This window comes from Panthera pardus, unplaced genomic scaffold (genome assembly GCF_024362965.1).
Source record: "Panthera pardus isolate Hobbes unplaced genomic scaffold, ASM2436296v1 HiC_scaffold_8, whole genome shotgun sequence".
NCBI classification, from domain to species: Eukaryota; Metazoa; Chordata; class Mammalia; order Carnivora; family Felidae; genus Panthera; species Panthera pardus.
Genome location: NW_026527013.1, coordinates 15,125,458 through 15,149,795, shown reverse-complemented (window position 1 = coordinate 15,149,795; position 24,338 = coordinate 15,125,458). Strand labels below are relative to the sequence as shown.

Genomic DNA, 24,338 nt, shown 5'->3' with positions numbered 1-24,338 from the left:
TGGGGATTTTTTTAAGTCATTTGTCGAGAGAGTACCCTTGGAGGACACTTACAAAGCAGTGAGAAAAGCAAGGTAGAGCCAAGGGAAGAAGGAAGCAAAGGTGTGGTTTTAGCTAGTGGAACCACAGGCTGATGCTGGTGTCAGAGGGCATCCCCAGGCTGTCACATGAGACAGGGAGGTCAGGCTTGTTCCCCCCAGCCTTGGGCAGCGATCGGCTGTGGGCTGCTACCCACCTTGGGGGGCAAGGGTAGGTGCAGGACAACTCTCAGGCATTCTGGCCAAAGGGGGGCTCCCCCGGCCTAGGCGACTCCCCAGAGAAGAGTGAGCTGTTGGCCACCAACACTCACGCAGCCAGGAGATCACGCCTCTGCCTGGCGGTGCCCCCCGGCTTCTCCCACAGGGGTCGAGGGGAACAGTGCGTGGCCTGGTAGCATCTGTGACCAAGCTTGCTCTTGTGGCTGTGTTTCAGACTGCATGTCAGGCCCGTGTCCTTTCGGGGAGGTCCAGCTTCAGCCGTCAACATCGGTGCTGCCCGCCGTCAACAGAACTTTCATCTGGGACGTCAAGGCTCACAAGAGCATTGGTCTAGAGCTGCAGTTCTCGGTCCCTCGCCTGAGGCAGGTCGGGCCGGGGGCGAGCTGCCCAGACGGAGTCACTTACAACATCAGCGGCCGCATCGATGCCACCGTGGTGAGAATCGGAACCTTCTGCAGCAACGGCACTGTGTCCCGCATCAAAATGCAAGAAGGGGTGAAAATGGCCTTACACTTGCCGTGGTTCCACAAGAGAAACGTCTCTGGCTTCAGCATCGCAAACCGGTCTTCTATAAAACGTGAGCACACCTCCCCCCGCTCCGTCCCCACCGTTTGCTGAGGCTGAAACGTACCAAAACAAAAAGTGCCCGTTGCTCTAGACGGTCAGGTGTTGGGCAGTATGGTATGAATATCTTGAAGGAAGATCTCACTCTTCTGTAAGTGGTGCGGATCTCCTGGTGTGAAGTTACCCTTCTCTATTTAAAAAAAAAAATTTTTTTAACGTTTAGTCATTTTTTTTATTTTTATTTTTTAACATTTTATTTATTTTTGAGACAGGGAGAGACAGAGCATGAACGGGGGAGGGTCAGAGAGAGGGAGACACAGAATCTGAAACAGGCTCCAGGCTCCGAGCTGTCAGCACAGAGCCCGACGCGGGGCTCGAACTCACGAACCGTGAGATCATGATCCGAGCCAAAGTCGGCCGCTTAACAGACTGAGCCACCCAGGCGCCCCACGTTTAGTCATTTTTGAAAGAGAGACAGTGTGTGAGCAGGGGAGGGGCAGAGAGAGAACGAGAGAGAGACATAGACTCAGAGCAGTTTCCAGGCTCCAGGCGGTCAGCACAGAGCCTGCCTCGGGGCTCGAACTCCCGAACCGTGAGATCATGATCCGAGCCAAAGTCGGATGCTTAACCGACTGAGCCACCCAGGCGCCCCGCCACCCTTCCTTCATAAACAAACCGTGATGCCCCTCTCTTTTCTTGGTCCTTTGTTGCCTATGAGGTTTGTTTGCACAACACGAAGTGGGATTGCCTCCACAGACCTCTCTTGATGACCCCGTCCCTCATTTCTTTGTCCTGTCTTCTGACCCCGTCACGTTTTCTGTAATTGTGTCGGTGGCTTGCCAGAGGGAATTTTGTGAGCTGAGGCTTAAACGGAGCTAATGAAAATAAAATCACGCCAACTCACAGTTAAATTAGAAACAAAGGTAATACGCGCTCAGAACTCATCACTTCCTAATGATTTCACCACATTTGACGTTTCTCTGTGCTCCTGAGGTTATTTACGCTGACTGTGCCTCTACGGTGGCGACAAATACAGGGACAAGCTACTGTGCGTCTGCTCCCGACTCCACATTCATGCTTGAAATCAGCCACGGTGCCAGGAAATGGACAGGCGCCCCACGTTAGGGTGCTTTTCTCCCCCTGTCGGGTTGGTAAACACCTCCTCGCCCGCCACTGATGTATCCTTAGCGAGGATGAGACCAGACGCAGAGCTCGGGAGCTGAGAGCCGCCCTCCCCTCTTCCTGACCCCGTTGCCCACCGGCCACCGACAGCCAGGACAGGGGTCTCATCGCCTCCCGTTCTTTCTCGTTTGGGCCCCGCTCCCTATAGGGCTGTGCATCATCGAATCCGTGTTCGAAGGTGAAGGTTCCGCCACCCTGATGTCTGCCAACTACCCGGATGGCTTCCCTGAGGACGAGCTCATGACCTGGCAGTTCGTCGTCCCCCCGCACCTGCGGGCCAGCGTCTCCTTCCTTCACTTCAACGTCTCCAACTGCGAGAAGAAAGAGGAACGGGTTGAATACTATATCCCGGGCTCCACCACCAACCCCGAGGTGTTCAAGCTGGGGGACAAGCAGCCCGGGAACATGGCTGGGAACTTCAACCTGTCTCTCCAGGGCTGTGACCAAGACGCCCAAAACCCAGGGATCCTCCGGCTACAGTTTCAAGTTTTGGTCCAACATCCACAGAATGAAAGCAGTAAGTGAGCCCCGCTTTCCTTTCCCTCCTCCTCCAGTTCTTTCTTTCCCTCCTGGATAGTCCGCTTGGCGTGAGGTTCCCTTTCTGTTTCTCACCTGTGGCTTCTGGAACACCTGAACTCTGGACCCCGTACGAGTTTCAGGACGTGCGTTGCCAGGCAGTAAGACGGGCTCGCTGGTGAACACCCACTGCGAGAAGCAAATGCAAACTTGCATTCAGGCCAAGTTATTTGTTTTTTTAAGTGTATTTATTTTGAGAAAGAGAGAGAGAGAGAGAAGATGGGAGGGCCAGAGAGAGATGGGGAGAGAGAGAGGCCCAACCAGGTTCTCCACTGTCAGCGCAGAGTCCGATGTGGGGCTCGAACTCAAGAACTGTGAGATCTCGACCGGAGCTGAAACCGAGTCAGACGCTTAACCGACTGAGCCACCCAGGTGGCCCCAGGCTAAGTTGTTGTTGTTTTCACTTTTTTTAATGTTTATTTATTTTTGAGAGAGAGAGAGAGAGAGCATGAGTAGGGGAGGGGCAGAGAGAGGGGGAGACACAGAATCTGAAGCAGGCTCCAGGCTCCGAGCTGTCAGCACAGAGCCCGACGCGGGGCTCGAACCCACAAACCATGAGATCACCACTTGAGTCGAAGTTGGACACTTCACCCGCTGAGCCACCCAGACGCCCCAGGCTAAGTTGTTTTTAATGAAAGTATAGGGAGGTTACTTTCTGTATCGCATGTCTTGACCCTCGATGTGAATCAGGATTCACATTGCACGGCCACCGTCAGCATTAACGAACCCAGTTTTATTGGCTGAGTGCCCCATCCATACTGTGGGCACACACTCCATGCCAAGCCCTGACCTAAGCAACCACTTACACGGCCTCAGCTAATCCTTATTACAACCCCAGAGGGGAGGCGGGAATTACCCTCAATTACTGCTGGAAAACCAAGAGGCCCAGATTGCTTATAGAACTAGCCCAACGTCACGTAGCTTGTCTGGAGCAGAGCAAGCCCAGAACCCAGAGCCTGTGCTCTGGATCATTCTGAACCCCGAGTGGGGGGTTTACATCACTCTACACGCAGTTACTGAGATGCCACGAACCTAGAAAAGGGGAGTCAGGGCCGGAAGTAGGGGGAGGCCAGGTGCCCAGGTACCGACACTGAAGCAGGCACCTGCTCTAAGGCACTTACTTGCCCTTCTGGAGGTGCTCACCCTCAGGGTCACGTAAGTACAAGGTCAGCCCCTGAGAGCGAGCGCCTCCTTCAACTTTGCTCCACGGGGAGTGGCGCGGCTGTTGAAATAAAAGGTGCAAGACCAGGGGCGCCTGGGTGGCTCAGTCGGTTAAGCCTCTCACCTCAGCTCAGGGCATGATCTCACAGTTCATGGGTTCAAGCCCACATCAGGCTCTGAGCTGACCGTGTAGAGCCTGCCTGGGATTCTCTCTCTCCCTTATCTCTCTGCCCCTCCCCAACTTGTGCTTTTTCTCTCTCAAAATAAATAAATAAACTTTAAAAAAAAAAAAAAGGGTACAAGATGAGTTCAGAGTGGAATTAAATGGGAGCATGGTGTTTATTTTAGTAGAGCTGATAAACGTCTGGAAAGTGACAGTGTGGGACCCGCCCAAGGGGCTGCCTCTGGGCGTCTCTGGAAGATGCAGCAGCACCACATCCATTTTTTTTTTAAGTTTTTGTATTTATTTTGAGAGAGAGAGAGAGAGAGAGCAAGCAGGAAGGGACAGAGAGAGAGAGAGAAGGAGAGAGAGAATCCCAAGCAGGCTCCGTGCTGTCATCACAGAGCCGATGCAGGGGCTCGAACTCATGAACTGTGAGGTCATAACCTGAGCCGAAACCAAGAGTTGGACACTTAACTGACTGAGCCACCCAGGTGCCCCAGCCCCACCATGTCCTGACCCAAGATGACTTCTGATTTATAATAACCGTGTAGAAGGTGTAGCTGTGTGTGTGTGTGTGTGTGTGTGTGTGTGTGCGTGTGTGCGTGTGTCCACCGACGTATTTCCATGATCCCACTGTCACAATTTTATCATCAGAATGTTAAAAACCACCACCCAAGAACGGTGTGGGTTTGAGTTTAGGAGACAGAGAGATTTATCATCTCAGCTATGGTTAAGTGCTGTCGATTTCTTGTATTTCCTGGAACATCAGCTGAGTTGATCTCTACAACGAATCAGACTGTTAAACAGGCTTTCTTCACCCGCATCAAGAAGGATTTGGCTTTAGTTTCGAGGTAAGTAAAGAGTCGCTAGCTGCGGTTTAAAGCTGTTTAGCGGTGTCCCGGCTTCACGTAATGGGGGATCTGCCTGCGTGGATTCAAATCCCAGTTTCCCTACGTGCCGTGGGACTGTGGACAGAGCACCTCACCTTTGTGTGACTCAGTTCCTCAACTTAAAATAGAGAGGGTGGGCCCGCCCTCGTGGGGATGTTTTAAGGATGAAATGAGGTAGCACAGTGCCTGGCAGGTGATCAGCGCCCTTACGTGGTTCTAGATCAAAGACCCAGCGCTTGACCTCAGAGACAGACCGTAACCCAGAAGAGACATGACTTGCAGGATGCAGGAGGTCACGTCCCAGGAGTTTTCGGGGGGGTGGGTGCCATGGGGCTCAAGGCGGGGAGTGCAGAGCAGGCTGGCAGGATTTCCGGGGGGAGACTCAAGGCAGAGCCGGGCGTTTCCCGTCTACGCAGGAGGCCCCCGGACGGTGGCTGCCTCTCGTGGCCACTGGAAGGGAGTCTAGTCTGTGTGCTGTTTGTTTCTGCTCTTTCTTGGCCTTGGAAATGAGAAGGAAGAAGCTGTGGGGTTGCTTCAAGACACGGAGTCCCTCGGTAGGAGCCTCTGCCCTTCACTTGACCGCCCTTTGCCCCGTAGAAGAAACAACTGCCCAGAGCAGAGCCCGCGCCCCAAGCACACGCATGTGGGGGTTTGCATTCAGCACAATGTTGTATTTATCCGTCTGCATAGCTGTGTCCCGCTAACCTCCTCCCAATCAGGAATCTTGTCTCATTCCTCCATCTTCCTACACCCACCACGGATTCTGGCACATTCCAGGCCCTTTTGTTTTTGTTTTTGTTTTTGTTTTTTAAGTAGGCTTCATGCCCAGCATGGAGCCCAACGCGGGGCTTGATCCCACAACCCTGAGCTCAAGACCTAAGCTGAGATCAAGAGCCGGATGCCCAGGGGCGCCTGGGTGGCTCAGGGAGCTGAGCGTCCAACTTGGGCTCAGCTCATGATCTCATGGTTCAAGCCCCGCGTCGGGCTCTGTGCTGACAGTACGGAGCCTGCTTGGGATTCGCTCTCCCTCTCTCTCTGCCCCTCCACCACTCTCTCAACGTACGTGCATAAACTTAAAAAAAAAAATCTCTACAGATTCCACAGAAATGATGAGGGGCCTTTATGAAACTTCAGTCAATAAGCTCATCCCTGGGGCGCCTGGGTGGCGCAGTCGGTTAAGCGTCCGACTTCAGCCAGGTCACGATCTCGCGGTCCGTGAGTTCGAGCCCCGCGTCAGGCTCTGGGCTGATGGCTCGGAGCCTGGAGCCTGTTTCCGATTCTGTGTCTCCCTCTCTCTCTGCCCCTCCCCCGTTCATGCTCTGTCTCTCTCTGTCCCAAAAATTAAAAAAAAAAAAAAAAAAAAAAAAAAATAAGCTCATCCCTTCAGGGGTTTCCACGGTGTCCGTAAGTGGCAGGTAGTGAAAGGTTGTCTTTTTTCTTAAGGGGGAGGGGTCTTTCCAAATCTCCAGCTCAGGTGTTCTTTACCGAGAGGAAGCACCTGCTGATTCTCTTGCGGTAGGAAGCCTTCCATCAGGATGGAGCCTTGAGCAAATCGGAGGTCTCTTTCAGCTGTAAGTTGGCCAAGGTCACACCTACCCCTCCTCCTCCTGGTGAGGGTGGGGTGAGGCAAGAAGACATTTCCATTTCTCCCTTCTGTGAGAGGTGAGGGGTGCACACGTCCTTCTTGCTCTGACAGCTGAGGCCCCCTGGGAGCACGTGCCTGAGGCAGCACGTGAATTTACTGTGTCTGCCCTTCGAGTCATTGAAAAAAGATCTTTGAATGTTTATTTTTGAGAGTGAGAGACAGAGCGACAGAGCGCGAGCAGGGGAGGGGCAGAGAGCGAGGGAGACACCGAATCCGAAGCAGGCTCCGGGCTCCAAATTGTCGGCACAGAGCCCGATGCGGGGCTCAAACCCGTGAACCCCGAGATCATGACCTGAGCTGAAGTCGGACGCTCGACTGACCGAGCCACCCAGGCACCCCAACCCCTCAACTTACTTTGAGAGCCAGCCAGACTCAGTGTGGAAGGAAGGCGCGTCAGAGGACTAATGAATGAAAGGCATACGCACAACCAGAGAACCGGCTGCATGCAGCGTGTTAGCACGGAGGCCGGGGGTCTCCTGACGCTCCCCACGATGCAAGGTCTGTCTTGCCCCGGAATCAGGATTGTTCTCCCCAACAAACCCCGCTCTCTGTTTTGGCTTCACCGCTGGGTGTCTCAGTATACAGTGGGGGTCTCTTCCTCAAAGAAAAGAGGAGCTGTGCCACTGTGGCAACAGCAAGGGTCCGCGAGCACGAGGGGCACTGGAAGCCTCACACGCTGCTGGCAGGAGGGGTAAGAGGGTGCGATCGTTTAGGAGAACAATCTGGCAGTTTCTCACAAACTTCTACCTACCTATGACCCAGAAATTTCACTCCAGGGTAATTAGGCCAGAGAAACAAAACCGTAAGTCTGCTCAAAGATCTATAAAAGAATATATAACAGGGGCGCCTGGGTGGCTCAGTCAGTTAACTGTCTGATTCTTGATTTCAGCTCAGGTCATGATCTCGCGGTTAGTGGGTTTTTGCCCCATGCGGGGCTCGAACTCACAAACCGTGAGATCATGACCTGAGCTGAAGTCGGTCGCTCAACCCACTGAGCCACCCAGGCTCCCCTTAATCCTTTTTTTTTTAAGTTTATTTATTTATTTTTAGGTCGAGAGAGACATATAGACGGTGAGTGGGGGAGGGGCAGAAGGGAGACAGAAAATCGCAAGCAGGCTCCGTGCTGTCAGCACAGAGCCCGACATGGGCCTCGAACCCACGAACCGTGAGATCATGACCGAAACCAAAAGGACTCTTAACCGACAGAGTCACCCAGGCCTCTCTGAAAATTACTTAACCTTTCTAAGCTTCAAAGTTGTAGTTTATAAAATGGAGATAATAGGGGCACCTGGGTGGCTCAGTCCCACTGAGTGGCCGACTTTAGCTCAGGTCATGATCTCCCGGTTCACAGGTTCAAGCCCTGAGTCGGGCTCTGTACTGACAGCTCAGAGCCTGGAGAGAGAGAGAGACAGAATGTGATCGGGGAGGAGCAGAGAGAGAGAGAGAGAGGGAGACACAGAATCCGAAACAGGCTCCAGGCTCTGAGCTGTCAGCACAGAGCCCGACGCAGGGCTCAATCCCACGAACCCCGAGGCCGTGACCTGAGCAGAAAGCAAGAGTCCTGATGCTCAACTGACTGAGCCACCCAGGCGTCCCCCCCATTGGCTACAGGCTTGGCCACGTGAGTTTGCTTCCACCAATGAGATGTGAGGGGAAATGCGGGTACCACTTCCAAGCAGAAGCTTCAGCACATGTCTTGTGGTTCACCTTTCAAACACCGTCATAAGACCGGGGTGTCGCAGAGTCCTCTCCTTCAGCCTGGATCTCAGAATTAAAAAGACATGCCCCAGAGGGGTGCCTGGGTGGCTCAGTTGGTTAAGCCTCTGACACTTGGTTTCAGCTCGAGGCATGATTTCACGGTTCATGAGGTGGATCTCCGCATAGAGCCCCGAGCTGGCAGCGCAGAGCCTGCTTGGGATTCTCTCTCACCCTCTCTCTCTGCCCCTCCCCCACACGGGCTCTCTAAATAAATAAATAAGTAAACTTAAAAAATAATAAAAGACAGGCATCAGAACTGCAGCCAACTCACGATGGATGTATACATTGAATGCAGAATAAATCTTTGGTATTCTAACCCTTTGGATTTCGGGACCACTTGTTACTGCAACATAACATAGCCCAAGCTGACCGACACACTCCCTCTCAAGGATATCATGAGGCTTAACCTAACACGTCAGGGACTCTCTGCCATGTGCCAGATATGCAGGTCATGGAGATCCATGAAGTTCACTCTCCCGACGGGAAGAACAGGCAAGCAATTGGAAAATGAGGACTTCCCATTAAAGAGAGATTCGTTTCCTTCTTCAGCCACCCTGTCATGGCATTTAAAACATTTCTAAAAGCATAAATCCCAAGGGAAATGACAAACGGAAAGGAAACAACAATATGCTCACATTTCCCAAAGTGGGACGTAGACGGGTAACTGATTCAGCAGACCCGAAAGTGCAGAATCTAATCCCACAGTGGGGAAACTTCCAGAAGAAACTTTCAAAGGCCCAGGAGTTGGCAGCAAGTTACCTCCAGAACTAGGGCTAAGAGCTGGAGTAGCCACTCCAGCCCCAGACCAACAGAAGGTAGGAATTTCTTCCCTGGTAAAGGGAAGGTTTTGAACCAGAGATCCTATTTGCATGAATAGGGAGGTGCTAAGCTGAACACAGGGAGCTTGAATAAAAGATTGATGTGCTGCCTTTTTTTAAGTTTATTTATTATTTATTCCAAGAGAGAGAAAGGGGGGCAGGGCGCAGAGAGAGAGACTCCCAAGCAGGCAGCTCGGCACCCGATGCGGGGCTCCGACTCACAAGCCGTGAGATCACGGAAGTTGGGCGTTTAACCGACTGAGCCACCCAGGCGCCCCTAAACGTTTCTTTTTTTTCTTTTATAATTTGTGTTTGCTCCACATCTATAAGGATATTCTCTTTGCTTTGAAGTACCAGTCTAATTTGATTCTTTTACTAATGGGAGACACTGTTCTCCTGGCCCAGCCAGGAGTGGTTCATCTTTTGCTCACTTGTTGGAACTAATAGCATTTATCAGAGACCACATTATAATATCAACGGGTATAACATCTATGAATAATGATAATATCTATGAAGAAATATTATATCTATTAATCTTCTATCCCTGAACTAATGGCACACTGCTGCTAATTACTACACATGAGAATATTTATACAGGAGGGGCGCCTGGGTGGCTCAGTCAGTTAAGCATTTCCGCTCAGGTCATGATCTCACAGTTCGTGGGTCCGAGCCCCCCCCCCCATCGGGCTTTGCACTGACAGTGCGGGGCTTGCCTGGGATTCTCTCTCTCCCTCTCTCTCTCTGCCCTTCTCCCTCCTCTCTCTCTCTCAAAATAAATAAACTTAAAAAAAAAAAAAAAAGAGAATATTTATGCAGGAAAATATTTAAATAAATGATGGCGAATATCACTTGTTCATTACCAAGCAGCCACTAAATGACCGAATATTTTCAAAGATTCGTGAATATGAAAACTACCTGGAAACATAATCAAAGCCGTGTAAAGTAATAAAGGAAAAGCCGAGTATACAATTTTATGTATACTATACTTTTCCGTAGGTGAAAACGTTCGTACGCGTGCGTGTGACCCAGGACCAAGATGAACTTGAAGTAGTAACAGCAGTTAAGCAGTGGTAGAAACTCAGTCCATTATTTTTCTTTTTCAGTTTCTCCTAGAGTTCTTGTATGTTCTCTCTCTCTCTTTTTTTTTAAGTTTATTTTATTTATTTGGAGAGAGAGAGAGCACAAAATGGGGGGGGGGGGGTGGCAGAGAGAGAGGGAGAGAGAATCCCAAGCAGGCTCCACACCAGCAGCGTGGAGCCCGACGCGGGGCTCAGACTCCTGAACCACGAGATCATGACCTGAGCCGAAGCCAGACGCTTGACCGGCTGAGCCACCCAGGCGCCCCTTTGTGTATTCTCTTACTAAGAAAATGTGTTTCCATTGCTTCCCAGCCAGGAGAGGTTTGGTGCTAATTTTTGCCCTGTCCGCCGGGTGGCCGCTGACCCGTGCCTCAGACTGTTTTCTCTTTGCGGTTTCAGATAAAATCTACGTGGTCGACTTGAGCAACGAGCAAGCCATGTCGCTCACCATCGAGCCGCGGCCCGTCAAGTTCAGCCGCAAGTTTGTCCCCGGCTGCTTCGTGTGTCTGGAGTCTCGGACCTGTAGCACCAACCTCACCCTGACCTCCGGCTCCAAGCACAAGATCTCCTTCCTTTGTGATGACCTGACTCGCCTGTGGGCGAACGCCGAGAAGACCATAAGTACGTCCCCTTGGCTGGCGCTCCTCTGGGGCCGTGGGTGGCTCTCCCTGCCCCTCCCCATCTTCTCCGTGGGGTCCACTGGGTAGGCTATAGACAGTCTGATCAGAAATGTCCCCTGCAGTACAGAATAGGCAGGGGCGACCAGGAGAGGTAGAGATGTGCCCCTCTCGGACCAGAGCCTCTGCTGCATCGGTGTCCTTCAGAAGTACACTACGTCCCCACGTCCCTGCTTGTCTCCTCTGCCCAGCCTTCCAGAATCCCTCTTGAGATCCTCTCGTCTGTGTAGCCTTCCCCAGCCTCTCCCATCCCCATGTCCCCACCTCCACGCTCACTGCGCACTTAGCACCCCTGGCGTGAGACCGAGCGTCTGGAGGTCAAGAACTGTGGCTTATTCCGTTGTTTCGGTCCCTTGAGCCCCTGGTGGTGCTGCACACGTATTAGTCACCTAATAAATGTTTGACGGTTGGAGGGCAGCGAAACACATAGTCCCCTCCCCCCGCTGGGCCACCGTGACCTTCGACGTGGATGCTCTCCGAGTTTCCGCAGATGCAGCAGCCGAGGCCACAGGACGCAAAGCAGCCTGCCCACTAGGAGGCGGCCAAGCTGGGACGCGGGCTAACGTCTCCCCAGTTCCAGCCCTGCTCTGACCACTGCACAAAACTACCTGCCCACGGTCATGGACGCTGGGACGAAGGTCTGGGTGGAGGGAGAACCTATATGCCCTGCCCATACTTAGCATCTGAGACTCAGATCCACAAAAGAGACGCTGGCAAACAAGAACAGAACATTTCCGCCCCAGATACTCCCCAGAAGTGGGTCTGCCGGTTTAGGGAAGAGTAAGACTCTGGGGCGCCTGGGTGGCTCAGTCGGTTAAGCGTCCAACTTCAGCTCGGGTCGTGATCTCGTGGCTCACGAGTTCGAGCCCCACGTCGGGCTCTGTGGCGACAGCTCAGAGCCTGGAGCCCGCTTCGGATTCTGTGTCTCCCTCTCTCTCTGCCCCTCCCCTACTCTCTCTCTCAAAAATAAACATTGAAAAAAATGTTAAAAAGAATGTGAGGGGGCGAGCGGGGCAGCTGGAACAGGAGCATCAGGGAGCCAGGAGTGGAGGACAGAGAACGAGAGGAGAGACCAAAGGGAAGAGCAAGAGAGCCTGGGCGGCCTTGAGGGCAGGGCAGGATGCACCTGCTGGTCTCCTCCCCGCCTGGTGCCACGAGCTCTTCTCTTCCAGGCTGCATGGACCACCGGTACTGCCCCAGGAGGCCCTACTCCCTCCAGGTGCCCAGGGACATCCTCCAGCTGCCCGTGCAACTGCACGACTTCTCCTGGAAACTGCTGGTACCCAAGGACAGGCTCAGCCTGGCATTGGTGCCAGCCCAGAAGCTGCAGCAACACACGCCCGAGAAGGTCTGCAACACCAGCTACAGCTACCTGGTGGCCAGCACGGTCCCCGGCCAGGACCTCTACTTCGGCTCCTTCTGCCCCGGAGGCTCCATCCAGCAGATCCAGGTGAAGCAGAACGTCTCCGTAACCCTCCGCACCTTCGCCCCCAGCTTCCAACAAGAGGCCTCCAGGCAGGGCCTGACCGTGTCCTTTATCCCCTACTTCAAAGGTGAGGACGTCTCCCTCTGTGTCCCCATCTCCCTGCCCCTTGCTTGTCTGGGCATCCCTCTTCTGTTGGGTGGGCGATCGCCTTCATTAAGTTGTCAACTCGAAGGGAAGGGGCAGCTGAGTGGCCAGGTCCTGGCGCAAGAAATGTGACAGACTGGGGAGCCCTCCTCCTGACTCTGCCGTTAGCCTCGTGTGGAAAATTCCGGGAGGTAGAAATAAGTCTCTGACAGTGGGAGGTGACGGGTGGCGGGCAGAAGAACAAATCATCAGGTTCAAGTCTGAAAGTTTATTTATTTTGAGAGAGAGAGGGAGAGAGTGCAGGCAGGGGAGGGGCAGAGAGAAAGGGAGAGAATCCCAAGCAGGCTCTGCACTTGGAAGGCTCAATCTCATGAACCTTGAGATCACGACCTGAGCCAAGATCAAGAGGCAGATGGACACTTAACCAACTGAACCACTCGGGCCCCCCAACCAAGACTTTTATCTGAAGTTCACTTCGTACTTTGTTCCCAGAGGCCTGAGTGGGGAGGGAGAAGAGTCTTTGGCCATAAGATTAAGGTCAGCCTTAGGGCCCCTGAGTGGCTTAAGTGGCTTACCCAAAGTTGGCTAAGCATCCGACTTTGGCTCAGGTCCTGGTCTGCAAGTTCGAGCCCCGCATTGGGCTCTGTGCTGACAGCTCAGAGCCCGGATCCGGCCTGTTTCAAATTCTGTGTCTCCCTCTCTCTCTGCCCCTCCCCCACTTTTGTGCGCTCTCTCTCTCTCTCTTTCTCCATCTCTCTGTCTCAAAAAATAAATAAATCTTTTTAAAAATTAAAAAAAAAAAAAAATTAAGGTCAGCCCAGGCTGCCAGATCTCTCCAAGGCTACCCGAGAAACCCCTTCTGGGGGCTCTTTGAAAACAAGACATACTCCGTGCAGTGTGAATGCTGGGGTTTTATCTCACTTGAAGGCCAAGAACGAATCCAGTTAATGTGTCGGAGGCTCTTCGGCTTTGCAATTCTCCCATTCTTCCCAGAACCCCAAGTGGGTTTTTCTTTTAATGTTTATTTATTTTTGAGAGAGACAGAGAGTGCACAGGCGAGGGAGGGGGAGAGAGCGAGGGAGACACAGAATCCCAAGCAGGCTCCGGGCTCTGAGCTGTCAGCACAGAGCCCGACGCGGGGCTCGAACCGTGATATCGCGACCTGAGCCAAAGTTGGACGCTTAACCACCCAGGCGCCCCAGAACCTGAAGCGTTTTCGTCTCTGAAACAGAAATCGCTGTTTACCAGTCCCGCTGGGAGCAGCGCATCGGGTGGACATTAGTTAGCTGGAGGGCGTTTCTGAAAGGAAACTTTTAGAGAGAACCAGCGGTTTGGCAAATGAGCCTCTTTTTTTGTTTGTTTGGTTCGTTGGTTGGTTGGTTGGTTTTGTTCGAGATCTGAGCACCTGACCTGAGACTCTAACCTTGTGCTGATCAATGCTCGCTGGCCACGTGTGGCAATTTATATTTAAATTAATAACAAAATTAAAAATGTAGTTCCTGTCACATCAAGCACTTTTCAGGCCGTCCACAACGCACATGGCTGTGGCTCTGCCCCCGGATGGTACAGATGGAGGCACCCAGGAAATATTGTAGGTTCCGTTCCAGTCTACTGCAATAAAGCAAGTGAAATGAGTTTGGTTTCCCAGCGCATGTAAAAGTTATATTTACACCATACTGTAGTATAAGATAAATAAACATAAGATTTTTGTAAGCAAAAAAAAAAAAAAAAAAAATTTATTGCTTAAAAAATGCTAAGCATTGGGGCGCCCGGGTGGCTTACTCGGTTAAGCGCCCGACTTCGGCTCAGGTCACGATCTCACAGTTCGTGAGTTCAAGCTCCGTGTCGGGCTCTGTGCTGACAGCTCAGAGCCCGGAGCCTGCTTGGGATTCTGTGTCTCCCTCTCTCTCTGCCCCTCCCCAGCTCGCACTCTGTCTCTATCTCTTTCAAATGTAAATAAACATTAAAAAAAACATTTTAAAAAATGCTAACCATCGTCTGAGCTTCCCACAAGTTGTAATCGCTGATCACAAGATCGCCGTAACAAACACAATAATGAAAAAGTTTGAAACGTTGCGGGAGTCACCAAAATGTGACACAGAGACACAGAGTGAGCACATACTGTTGGAAAAATGGCGCCACAGACTTGCTGTTGGTAAAAAAATGGCGCCACAGACATGCTGTTGGTAAAAAATGGCGCCAGAGACATGCTGTTGGTAAAAAATGGCGCCACAGACTTGCTGTTGGTAAAAAATGGCGCCACAGACTTGCTGTTGGTAAAAAAATGGCACCACAGACATGTGTTGGTAAAAAATGGCGCCACAGACTTGCTGTTGGTAAAAAAAATGGCGCCACAGACATGCTGTTGGTAAAAAATGGCGCCACAGACTTGCTGTTGGTAAAAAAATGGCGCCACAGACTTGCTGTTGGTAAAAAAATGGCACCACAGACATGCTGTTGGTAAAAAATGGCGCCACAGACTTGCTGTTGGTAAAAAAATGGCGCCACAGACTTGCTGTTGGTAAAAAAATGGCGCCACAGACTTGCTGTTGGTAAAAAAATGGCGCCACAGACATGCTGTTGGTAAAAAAATGGCGCCACAGACTTGCTGGGCGCAGCGCTGCCATAGACCTTCAATCTGTAAAAAGCGCAGGATCCGCAAAAGGTAGCAAAATGAGGTGAGCCTGTGAGAAACTTTAACGTCACCGCAGAGAGCTCTGTTGGACGACGCTAGTCCAGGCACTTGAATGTCCTCTCCTCTGTCGTTTTCCCCTCTGTTTGGGTTCAGTGACACATCTATGTGGATTCTCTCCCCTTTCCTGCAGAGGAAGGCGTTTTCACGGTGACCCCAGACACAAAAAGCAAGGTCTACCTGAGGAGCCCTAACTGGGACCGGGGCCTGCCGTCGCTCACCTCAGTGTCCTGGAACATCAGTGTGCCCAGCGGCCAGGTGGCCTGCCTGACCTTCCTCAAGGAGCGCACCGGCGTGGTCTGCCAGACGGGGCGTGCATTCATGATCATCCAGGAGCAGCGGACCAAGGCCGAGGAGATCTTCAGCCTGGAGGACGAGGTCCTCCCCAAGCCAAGCTTCCACCACCACAGCTTCTGGGTCAACATCTCCAACTGCAGCCCCGTGAGTGGCAAGCAGCTGGACCTGTTCTTCTGGGTGTTGCTTACCCCAAGGACTATGGGTAAGGGCCTGCAAGGTCTTGTGCGGGTGGCGGTGGACGGCAAATGGGCGGCCGAAGCCTGGGGGGCAAGCCTGGGAGGGAGTCAGAAGACAGGGATTTGAGTGCTGGCTGTCCATGTCTCTGTCAGCTTTTGCATCAGCAGTGCTGCGTAACAAACGGCCCCGGCACTCAGAGGTTTAAAAACAGCCGTTTGTTATTGCTCACGCGTTGGCTGGGCGGCTCTGGTCTGAGCTGGGCTTATCCGGGTTCACTCACTCATGCACCCGTGGGCAGCTGCACGGAGCTAGAGGACTTTGCCGAGCTTGGCCGCACACTCTCACAAGTCTGGGGCCCAGCCTCAATTAGCTGGGACACTTAGGTTCCTTGGCTCTCCTCCCCACTGTCCCTTTCACTCCAGCCTGGGCCTTGTTCTCACGGCAGAAGCAGAGAGATCCAAGAGAGTCTGGGGGAAGCCTACAAGGTCTCTTGATGCTTGGGTTAGGAACTCATACACCATCCCTCCTGGAATTCTTTTGCCCTGCCCAAAGTCAAGGGGTGGACCAAACGACTCCACTTCTCGGTGGGAGGAGCCGCAAGGGTCACATAGTAAAAGATATGGTTCAGGGAGTGGGGAGAACTAGTACGTTTTTATTGTCCGTCTGTCACGGTCATTTACCATTAATCTCTCTCTGACAACTGGGGAAGTTTCTTCACTCCCCTAACCTTCCTGGTCTGTAGAGGGTGGATGGTAATAACTACCTCAGAGAAATATCAGCGGGAATTTCACGCTGGGGATTCACATGCGGGGACCTGGAAGGTGCGACACAGATGTTTGGTGTTGGCATTTTTTTCCAAGTCCGGTGAAGCCCTGGAAAATGCCCCTGGGGGCAGGTCTCGTGCTCAGAGTTGCAGAATCCGCTGAAGGGTTCCCAGCGAGGAAACGCATGTGCGGCACGGCCACTGAATGGGGCCACGTTTGCCTTTATTCCAAGAGAGTCACCGAGCACCACAGAGTGTTGGAACCAGAAGGGACCATGGAGGTGGTTTCTCCCGGCCCCTTCCTTCCCTCTCTGGAGGTCAGAGAGACTGCGTGTCTGCCCAAGCCACACAGCTGATCAGCAGCAGAACTGGGGGGAACCAAAAACCACAAGTGAGAAGCTCTGTCATAGTCTCAGCTCAGCTCCCGGGTTTGCTGACTCTCTCACATTCATTTTCTGTCATTAACTTCTATTTCTTTCTTTTTTTTTTTTTTAAGTTTATTTATTTAAGCCATCTCTACACCCAATGGGGGGGGCTCAAACTCACGACCCCAAGATCCAGAGCTGCACGCTCCTCTGACCAAGCCCGCCAGACGCCCCATTTATTCCTGTTTCCCTCTTAACCTCACCTTTCGTTTTCTTGGTAAACAAGCAAGAAATGCTAAATCCCTGCTCAGCGTGGGTCTCCCTGTCTGATTTATTTCCTTCCTTCTTATACAACTGTAGGAAAAGAATAGCGTAGGTGAAACAACCCTGTCCTGAACACCTTCACTGCTGACTTTTGACTCCCTGCTTTCCCTCCACCCCTCTGCTCTCCTCTCTCACATAGGCTGTGGCAACCCGGTAAATACACCCAGGGGCAGGCCCAGCGTAGCCTTTGGAGTGGATCTGGTAGGGCCCCCAGTTTGTTTTAGTTACCTATCACTGTGTAACAAACAGCCCCAAGATTTAGTAGCTGAGACGATACACCATTTTGCTTGCCCGCAATCCTGTGGGTCAGGAATTTGGACAGGACACGGCAGCGTGGCTCTTCTCTGCTCTTGGCTGGGATGGTTCACCTGGGGACAGATGTCTGGAGCCTTAGTAGTCACCTTCGGCCAGGTTCCTTGGTATGTGTTCCTCACGGAGTCTCCACATGGCTGGCTTGGGCTTCCTCACAACATGGTGGCCTCAGCGTCGTCAGACTTCTTCTGTGGCGTCTGACTGGCTTGCCCTCAGACAGGAAGTGCAAGATGTTGCCAGGCCTCTAGAAGGCCCCGGAACCGGCGAGTCAAGAAGAGTCGAGAAGGGGGGAAATAGGGTCCTCTCACTGTGAGGAGCAGCGTGTGTGTATGGGGGGCGGGGGGAAGGAAGGGATGGCGGCCATCTCTGGAGACTGTCTCCTCCGGCTGATCGTCGGCCCGACGCCCCCAGCGTCTCCTCATCCCTCTCCATCGTGTCTCTGCTCACAGACCTGACTGTCATCATCACGGCGATCGTGGGAGGTGGCGCCTTGCTGCTGTTTGCCCTCGGACTCATCATTTGCTTCGTGAGAAAGAAGTAGGTGGAATTTCTCAAAACTGTCTTCAGCTGCCCTGACGCCTCCTTAGATCCCACAGACCAGAGCTGTCGTGAATTACGGATTTCTTTCCTTGCTCCCGGTTTCTCTCCCGAGGATCGGTGTTAGATAATATTGTTTGGAGGGGACGGGGCGGAAAAAAACAGAAAACACGGCCGGTGACACTTTGGCCTGCAGTTTTTTACACAGCTGCCTCAGCACAAGTCAGCTGTGAGTCATGTACTGTCTGCTCATCACACGGTGGCCATCACCGGGGTGACCTTAGTAGGAAAACCATCACGTCAGCCCCGCCAGACCGGGCCTCTGAGCCTGTGTCCTCTGTCCCCTTGAGAGCAAACGTACGCTGCCCCCACCCACCCACCCCCCCCCCCCCCCCGGCATGTTCTCCTCCGGTTTCTTAAACTATTTTATGTCTGTTTATTGGACTCCAGACAGGCACCAAAAAGCTAGCCCTGTGGGCGAGAGGAAGGAAGACCCAGTTATCTGACTCAGTCTCCCCTCCCTCCCCCTCAGGGCGACGGCTGCTGTTTCATGAAAGGGAAGCGTTGACCTTTTTAGACCTAATATATGCTGCTACCAGATTTGATCAGTTCTGCTCATATTTCTGATGAAAGCCGTGAGGAAGGGGGGGGAAATTGCTTTCCTTAGCACGACTCAACCTTCCAACAAGCCAAAACGAAATTTTTTTTTAATTAACTGGGGCCATGAGCACCCAACCGAAATTCCTGACCAACAGTGAGACTGTCCAGAAATGTCTCTGCTGATGAGGAGGGGGCTGCCCACGGCCGATCCGGGGAAACACCTCTTCTCCATGAGATGGGATTGTATATATATCGCACGGGGAGAAAGGACTTCTTTTTGTGAATCATCGATTTATGGTTTCTCCAGGAAGCTTCCTTGTCTGGGGTGCAGTCTCTTCCACCCAGACCAGAAAGCTCCGTGTTAACACTGGGCCCCTGCCCATCAGGAGGGAACCGGGCGACGGGAGGGTCCAGCTTCTGGCCTGAGAATCGGCAGCCCCGGCCTTGCGGTGGGGGAGGCCACTAGCTGTAGGAGGGCAGGGAGGTTCTGCATTGGGAATGACGGCCTCCTGGACATTGGGGACCGTGCACGGTGCTGGGGATGCAACAGTGAGCAGGACAGAGTCTCTCCCACCGCCCGGTGTGGGGGCAGAGGGACGAAATGAAGGACCAGCTTCAGAACTGCCTGAAAAGAGCGTTCGTGGAGAGCATCGAGGCTCTGCGAAGCACGAGTGAGGGGCGTCCGTCTCAGGGCTTCAGGCTGGAGCCTTCGGAACCCATCAGTCCAGCCAGACACGCGGTGTTACAAGCTAAATGTACTAGATTATTTTTTTATCTCAGAAAAGGACAGAGAGCCTGTCCACAGTTAGTGAGCCGCCAGCAAGTGCGTTATACAGTCCATTATGTTAATTGGGCTAATGTCCTCCATTTGAATCACTGGTCAGTTAAAAAGCCAGCATCCCCTGCTTTTGGCTCGTGGCGATGGAGGGCGAAGCTTTGTTTTCCCTGGCGGCGAGTGCTAATGCCCGTCCACGCCCAAGGACCAAAGAACATTACAAACCAAAGGTTAATGGTGTTACTGAGGAACTCTGGCGTCCCGGCCTAAATGCTGTTTTCTTTTGAGCTCTTTCCCCTTATGCAGCTTCCTGCTGAAGGGGCTGGATCCCTCTGCTAATACTGACTTCCATTGTCCCCGGCTCCAGCTAAAAACTAGGATACAGCCTTCCATCCTGAGTCTCCTATGTCCTATCCTTGAGAATGCAGACGGTCAGAGTTCTGCCCATGCAAAGGAGGGGTGAAGCCTTAAGCTACGGGAAGGACTGAGTCGTAGAGGGTTGGCCTGGGCATGACCGCACCTGATGTGGTCGGGGTGGGGCACGGCCCTTTCTCGTAGGACAGAGGGGAGCTGGTTGTCAGATGTTTCCACCCCGGGGTACTGCGCATTCGCCGAAGCACATCCAAGCGCAGACAGTGTTTTTTTTTTTTGTTTTTTTGTTTTTTTTAATGTTTTATTTATTTTTGAAACAGGGAGAGACAGAGCATGAACGGGGGAGGGTCAGAGAGAGAGGGAGACACAGAATCTGAAACAGGCTCCAGGCTCTGAGCTGTCAGCCCAGAGCCCGACGCGGGGCTTGAACTCACGGACAGTGAGATCGTGACCTGAGCCGAAGTCGGACGCTTAACCGACTGAGCCACCCAGGTGCCCCAGCGCAGACAGTGTTAAAACGGGCACCGTCTCCACCACCCTGTGTCCACTGTGAAGACTGGAGACAAAAGCTGGTCCCTTTTTTTGTTTTTTTAATGTTTATGTATTTTGAGAGTGAGAGAGCATGTGAGCAGGGGGAGGGGCAGAGAGAGGTGAAGACAGAATCCCAAGTGGGCTCCACACTGTTAGCACAGAGCCCAGCGCGGGGCTCGATCTCACAAACCGTGAGATCATGACCTGAGCCGATATCAAGAGTCAGATGCTTAACCGACTGAGCCACCCAGGCGCCCCAGAAGCTGGTCCCCTCTAAATTCTAAGGACAGGAGTTTCCACTTCAAGGACCGAGGGATTTGAGAGACTTGGGGGAAACGTGTGGGAACCCCAAAGTGCCCGAGTTCCAGTAGGGGCTCTACAAATGGAACACAGCTAAGGTCGTTTCCTTCCTGTCCTGTTCCCTTGTCTGTCAGTAGGAAAAAGAAGATAAGCAAAGGCCCCTCTGTAGGCATCTACAACGGCAACATCAACACCCAGATGCCGATGCAGCCAAAAAAGTTTCAGAAGGGACGAAAGGACAGTGACTCCCACGTGTACGCAGTCATCGATGACACCATGGTATATGGCCATCTGTTGCAAGATTCCAACGGCTCCTTCCTGCAGCCAGAGGTGGACACCTACCGGCCGTTCCAGGGTCCCACGGGGGACTGCCCTCCCTCCCCACCCCTCACAGGCTCCAGGGCCCCGACTGCAAAGCTGACCGTAGACGAGCCATCCCCCAGCTTCCCTGCTGAGTCTGAGAGTGAACCATATACCTTCTCCCACCCCAACAACGGGAACACAGACATTCCCTTGCTGGACACCCACGAGCCCACGGAGCCTGGGGAGTAACCTGGACCCATCCCAAAGACTTTTGCTGAAAGCAGGGCACTGAGACACCCTTTAGGGGTCTCCAGCAGAAACCCTAAAGAGGAGTTTTATGGAAGGAACGGCAGGAGGTTTTACTGGACGCCATCAACCCCTGATTTCCAAGCGGGCTCGTTCCGACAATGGGACGTTGAAAGTGATGAATGCCTACCTGGATACAGTCGTCCCAGTCCGTATCCTTCTGAAGCCAGGTTGGGTTGTAAACCAGCCGTAAGGAGAGGGGAGGGCTGTGAGTCACCCCGTACGAGGTTGTAATGACCTCTGGATCTGGATTTGGAACTCTTCAGGGCGACAATACTGATCCCTAGGAGCCCATCCAAGGTCCCTGCTCCCCCTGGATCCCCCTGGATGAAAAGGACGATGTGCCTTATTATTATTATTTATTTGGGGGTCCTGTGTATTTAAGAAGTCGAAGGTATGACCACGCAGCTCTTTTCACCTGACGTAGTGACAGCTCACGCTCACTGGTCGGATGGCTGGGCTTTGACTTCTCCCGACCGCTAGATAAACATGTGCCTGTTCCCCGGAAGATGGGAATGATTTGCGATCTGTCCCGCCAGGAAAGGGTGCGCATGTTTGAGGGCATTGACACTTACCTGCTTTGACAAGAGGCTTCATGGTTCTCTTGCTCTGCTCGTGGTCATCCTCACTGTCCTTCAGTCCCAGAAGGAAGAGAAATTTCCTTGAATTGCCGTGGGTGGCTGTCCCGGCTCCAGCCGTACTTTGGTATTTAAACAGAAATGTAGAGAGGATTTGCATCCCCTAAAAGTGTTTAATGACACAGGGGAGACTGGCCACTGGGTTCCTCTCCTATCGCTACCGTAACCAATTATCTCAAACCCGGTGGCTTGAAACAACGCAAATTTCTTAGCTTCCGGTTCTGCAGATGAGAAGGGCATAGATGGGTTTCACGGGGCCAGCTAGCATCAGGGTGTTAGCCCCTTCTGGAGGCTCTAGGGGAGAGTCGGTTGCCTTGCCTCTTCAAGCTTCTAGAGGCTGCTCACACTCCTTGCCTCCGATGGGGCTGGGCACACCGTGGCACCGCACTGTCACTGGCAGGGTGACCCTGATGCCCCTCTTTCCTTCTTTCGTTTATAAAGCCCGCCCACCCAGATAATCCGGGATCATCTCCCCGTGTCGAGCTCTTTAATTTAATCACACTAAAAAGTCCCCTTTTGCCGTGTGAGGTACCATATCCACAGGTACCTGGGAATTAGGCACATCTCTGGGGAATCATCGTTCTGCCCATCACAACCCCCTGCCAGTGCAGGACAGACTATGAAATGACCCAGCCCGCCAGTGTGCTTGGTTTGGCCTAAGAATCTTTTTTATTTTTTTATTTTTTTAAGAATTAGCCACTAACATTTAAAATTCTAAAACGTTTGCGTAAAAATCCGGATCGGGACGTGCGGCTGGCCTGGGGGGCTCACGCTGTCACCCAGCAGCCGCTGGCTGGAGCTGGTAAAGCAGGTCCAGTTTTAGGTGGGACAGCTGGTGTCCCGGTTCAACCCAGCCTCCCCCTCCCACCCCCCCCCACCCCCACCCCTGCCACCATATTTCTTCTCGCCTCCCTCACTGATGCTGAGCCTGTGGCTAAAGATCAGTGCGCGTCCCCCTGCCCCGCTGCAGGGTTGCTTTGTTTATAATGAAATGGAAAGTTTGGGCCCTAGATCTCTCATCAAATGAGAAGACAGGCCTCGAGGCTGGTGTCTGTTTCAGGAAAGGTTTTTCCCACACACAGCCCCGCGTCCCTCGTTCATACTAATGACCAGCCGAGCTCCTGTGGGCGTTTGCCTCTGCGGCCCCTGCTGTCCTCTGGGAGGAGAGGGATGGTGTTCCGGCTTGACACCATCCAGAGGTCAGTGTTTCTGTGGCCAGACCTCCTGTAAAGGTAAACCGGCTTCATCGTGTTCGGTGAATTCACCTGGGAAACACCCGGCCTAGACTTTGCTACTTTGCCTCCATGAGGACTTGTGCAGTCTCCGGACTGGTGTATCTTCCGAGGCCTCTTGGACTCTTTCCAGAAAGGAAGAGTCTGTTGTTTTAGTGATGACCTTGGTGGTGCCCCCGGCACCTTTCTCTTCTGAAAGGCGGCCCCCTGCCCAGTTACCCTCGGCCTCTCGGCCTGAGATGCGGGCGACCTCCCCATGAGGGGCCAGCGGAGGGCTGGGGCTTCCTGCCCACAACTAAAATTGATCGTTGCTTCCAGTCCCTGTAGGAGCCCCAGCCTCCACCTGCCACCCTCCCCGACCTCCTGGGCTCTGCGGAAGCACCCTCAACCCATGCCCTGCATCTTGTAGCCACGAAGCGTGGCTGGCCACCCTTGGGCCCCGTGTGGCCATTTTTTAACCGAGAGCTCAAAGCCCCAGACCCAGTTGCCTTCTTCCTGAGACCGCAGGTGAATTGAACCGTTTTCTGAAGCTTTGCCTCCCTGCAGGTGCCGGCCCAACATACCCCTGGCCCTTTTCTTGAAAGCCCAGACCCCCACTTACGTAAAGTACTTCGGGGTCACTGGAAACCAGTCGGACACGTTTGCTGATGCCTTCTGCGCTGGCACGGTGCCCTTCCTGCTGGGACTGCCTGCACCGGGGCCGCCCCCACACCCGTCTGCTGGGCTGGTGAAGAAGCCCGGCTCGTCCAGGCCTGGGCTGTAGCGCTGGGGTCATTTTGCCCAGGAGGAGAAAGGCCCAGGAAGAGTCAAGGGGGGAAAAGCATATGTCCAGGGGGATGTAACCTTGGTCACGGTTAGAGAACTGGTGTGTGTGGATCTGTAATCCTTCGCTGGAAATAATTTATTTTGTTTGTAGATACTTTTTAGGCGCCGTTTTCTTCATTTCCTACACTTTTTGTTTTTGTTTCTGTTTTTTTTTTTTTTTAATAAACAAATGTACAGGAAAGAAAAACGGGCGTTGAGTTGTTTTACATGCTTTGGTTCTTTGCCCCTGGGTCGACTGAGGGCCAGATTCCCCAGTTCACTGTGACGGGCTCAGCACAAGGTCAGCAGATGCCGTGTCTTCTGTGTGTTTATGGCACGGGATGCCAGGCTTTGGGCTGACAGTGGGTACCTCAGACGCCAGAGCGCGCTCTGCTCTGTCTTTGTTGAGACAACACGCGCCTCCCTGTGTGACCACTCGTGATTTGCTCCTGCCACTGTTCCTGGACTACTCTCTACCAAAATCTGTGCCACCTACCTCCCCTCCTGGCGAAAAGCCTACCAGCACTTCAGAATCACACCATTGCCCACTTCCTCCAAGAAGCCCTCCAGCTCCCCCCCCCCCCAGGCTCTCCCTCTGAATGGCAATAGTCCGCACGGAGGGACATTAGTTTTCTTACTTAGAAGTTTGTACTTGCGGGGGCCCCTGGGTGG

General features: G+C 52.9%; 1 protein-coding gene across 1 annotated transcript in view; it reads left to right on the top strand.

Annotated features, from left to right (window-relative positions):
- The window catches only part of CDCP1 (CUB domain containing protein 1), a 57,064-nt gene extending 33,225 nt beyond the window's left edge, over window positions 1–23,839 (top strand). Inside the window, exons 3-9 of the mRNA XM_053897249.1 lie at window positions 470–832; window positions 2,150–2,518; window positions 10,491–10,712; window positions 11,941–12,321; window positions 15,164–15,529; window positions 17,718–17,805; window positions 20,521–23,839. Of these exons, the coding sequence (XP_053753224.1) occupies window positions 470–832; window positions 2,150–2,518; window positions 10,491–10,712; window positions 11,941–12,321; window positions 15,164–15,529; window positions 17,718–17,805; window positions 20,521–20,935 (2,204 nt within the window). The 3' untranslated portion in view covers window positions 20,936–23,839. The remainder of the gene's footprint in view (window positions 1–469; window positions 833–2,149; window positions 2,519–10,490; window positions 10,713–11,940; window positions 12,322–15,163; window positions 15,530–17,717; window positions 17,806–20,520) is intronic.
- The last annotated feature ends 499 nt before the right edge of the window (window positions 23,840–24,338 follow it).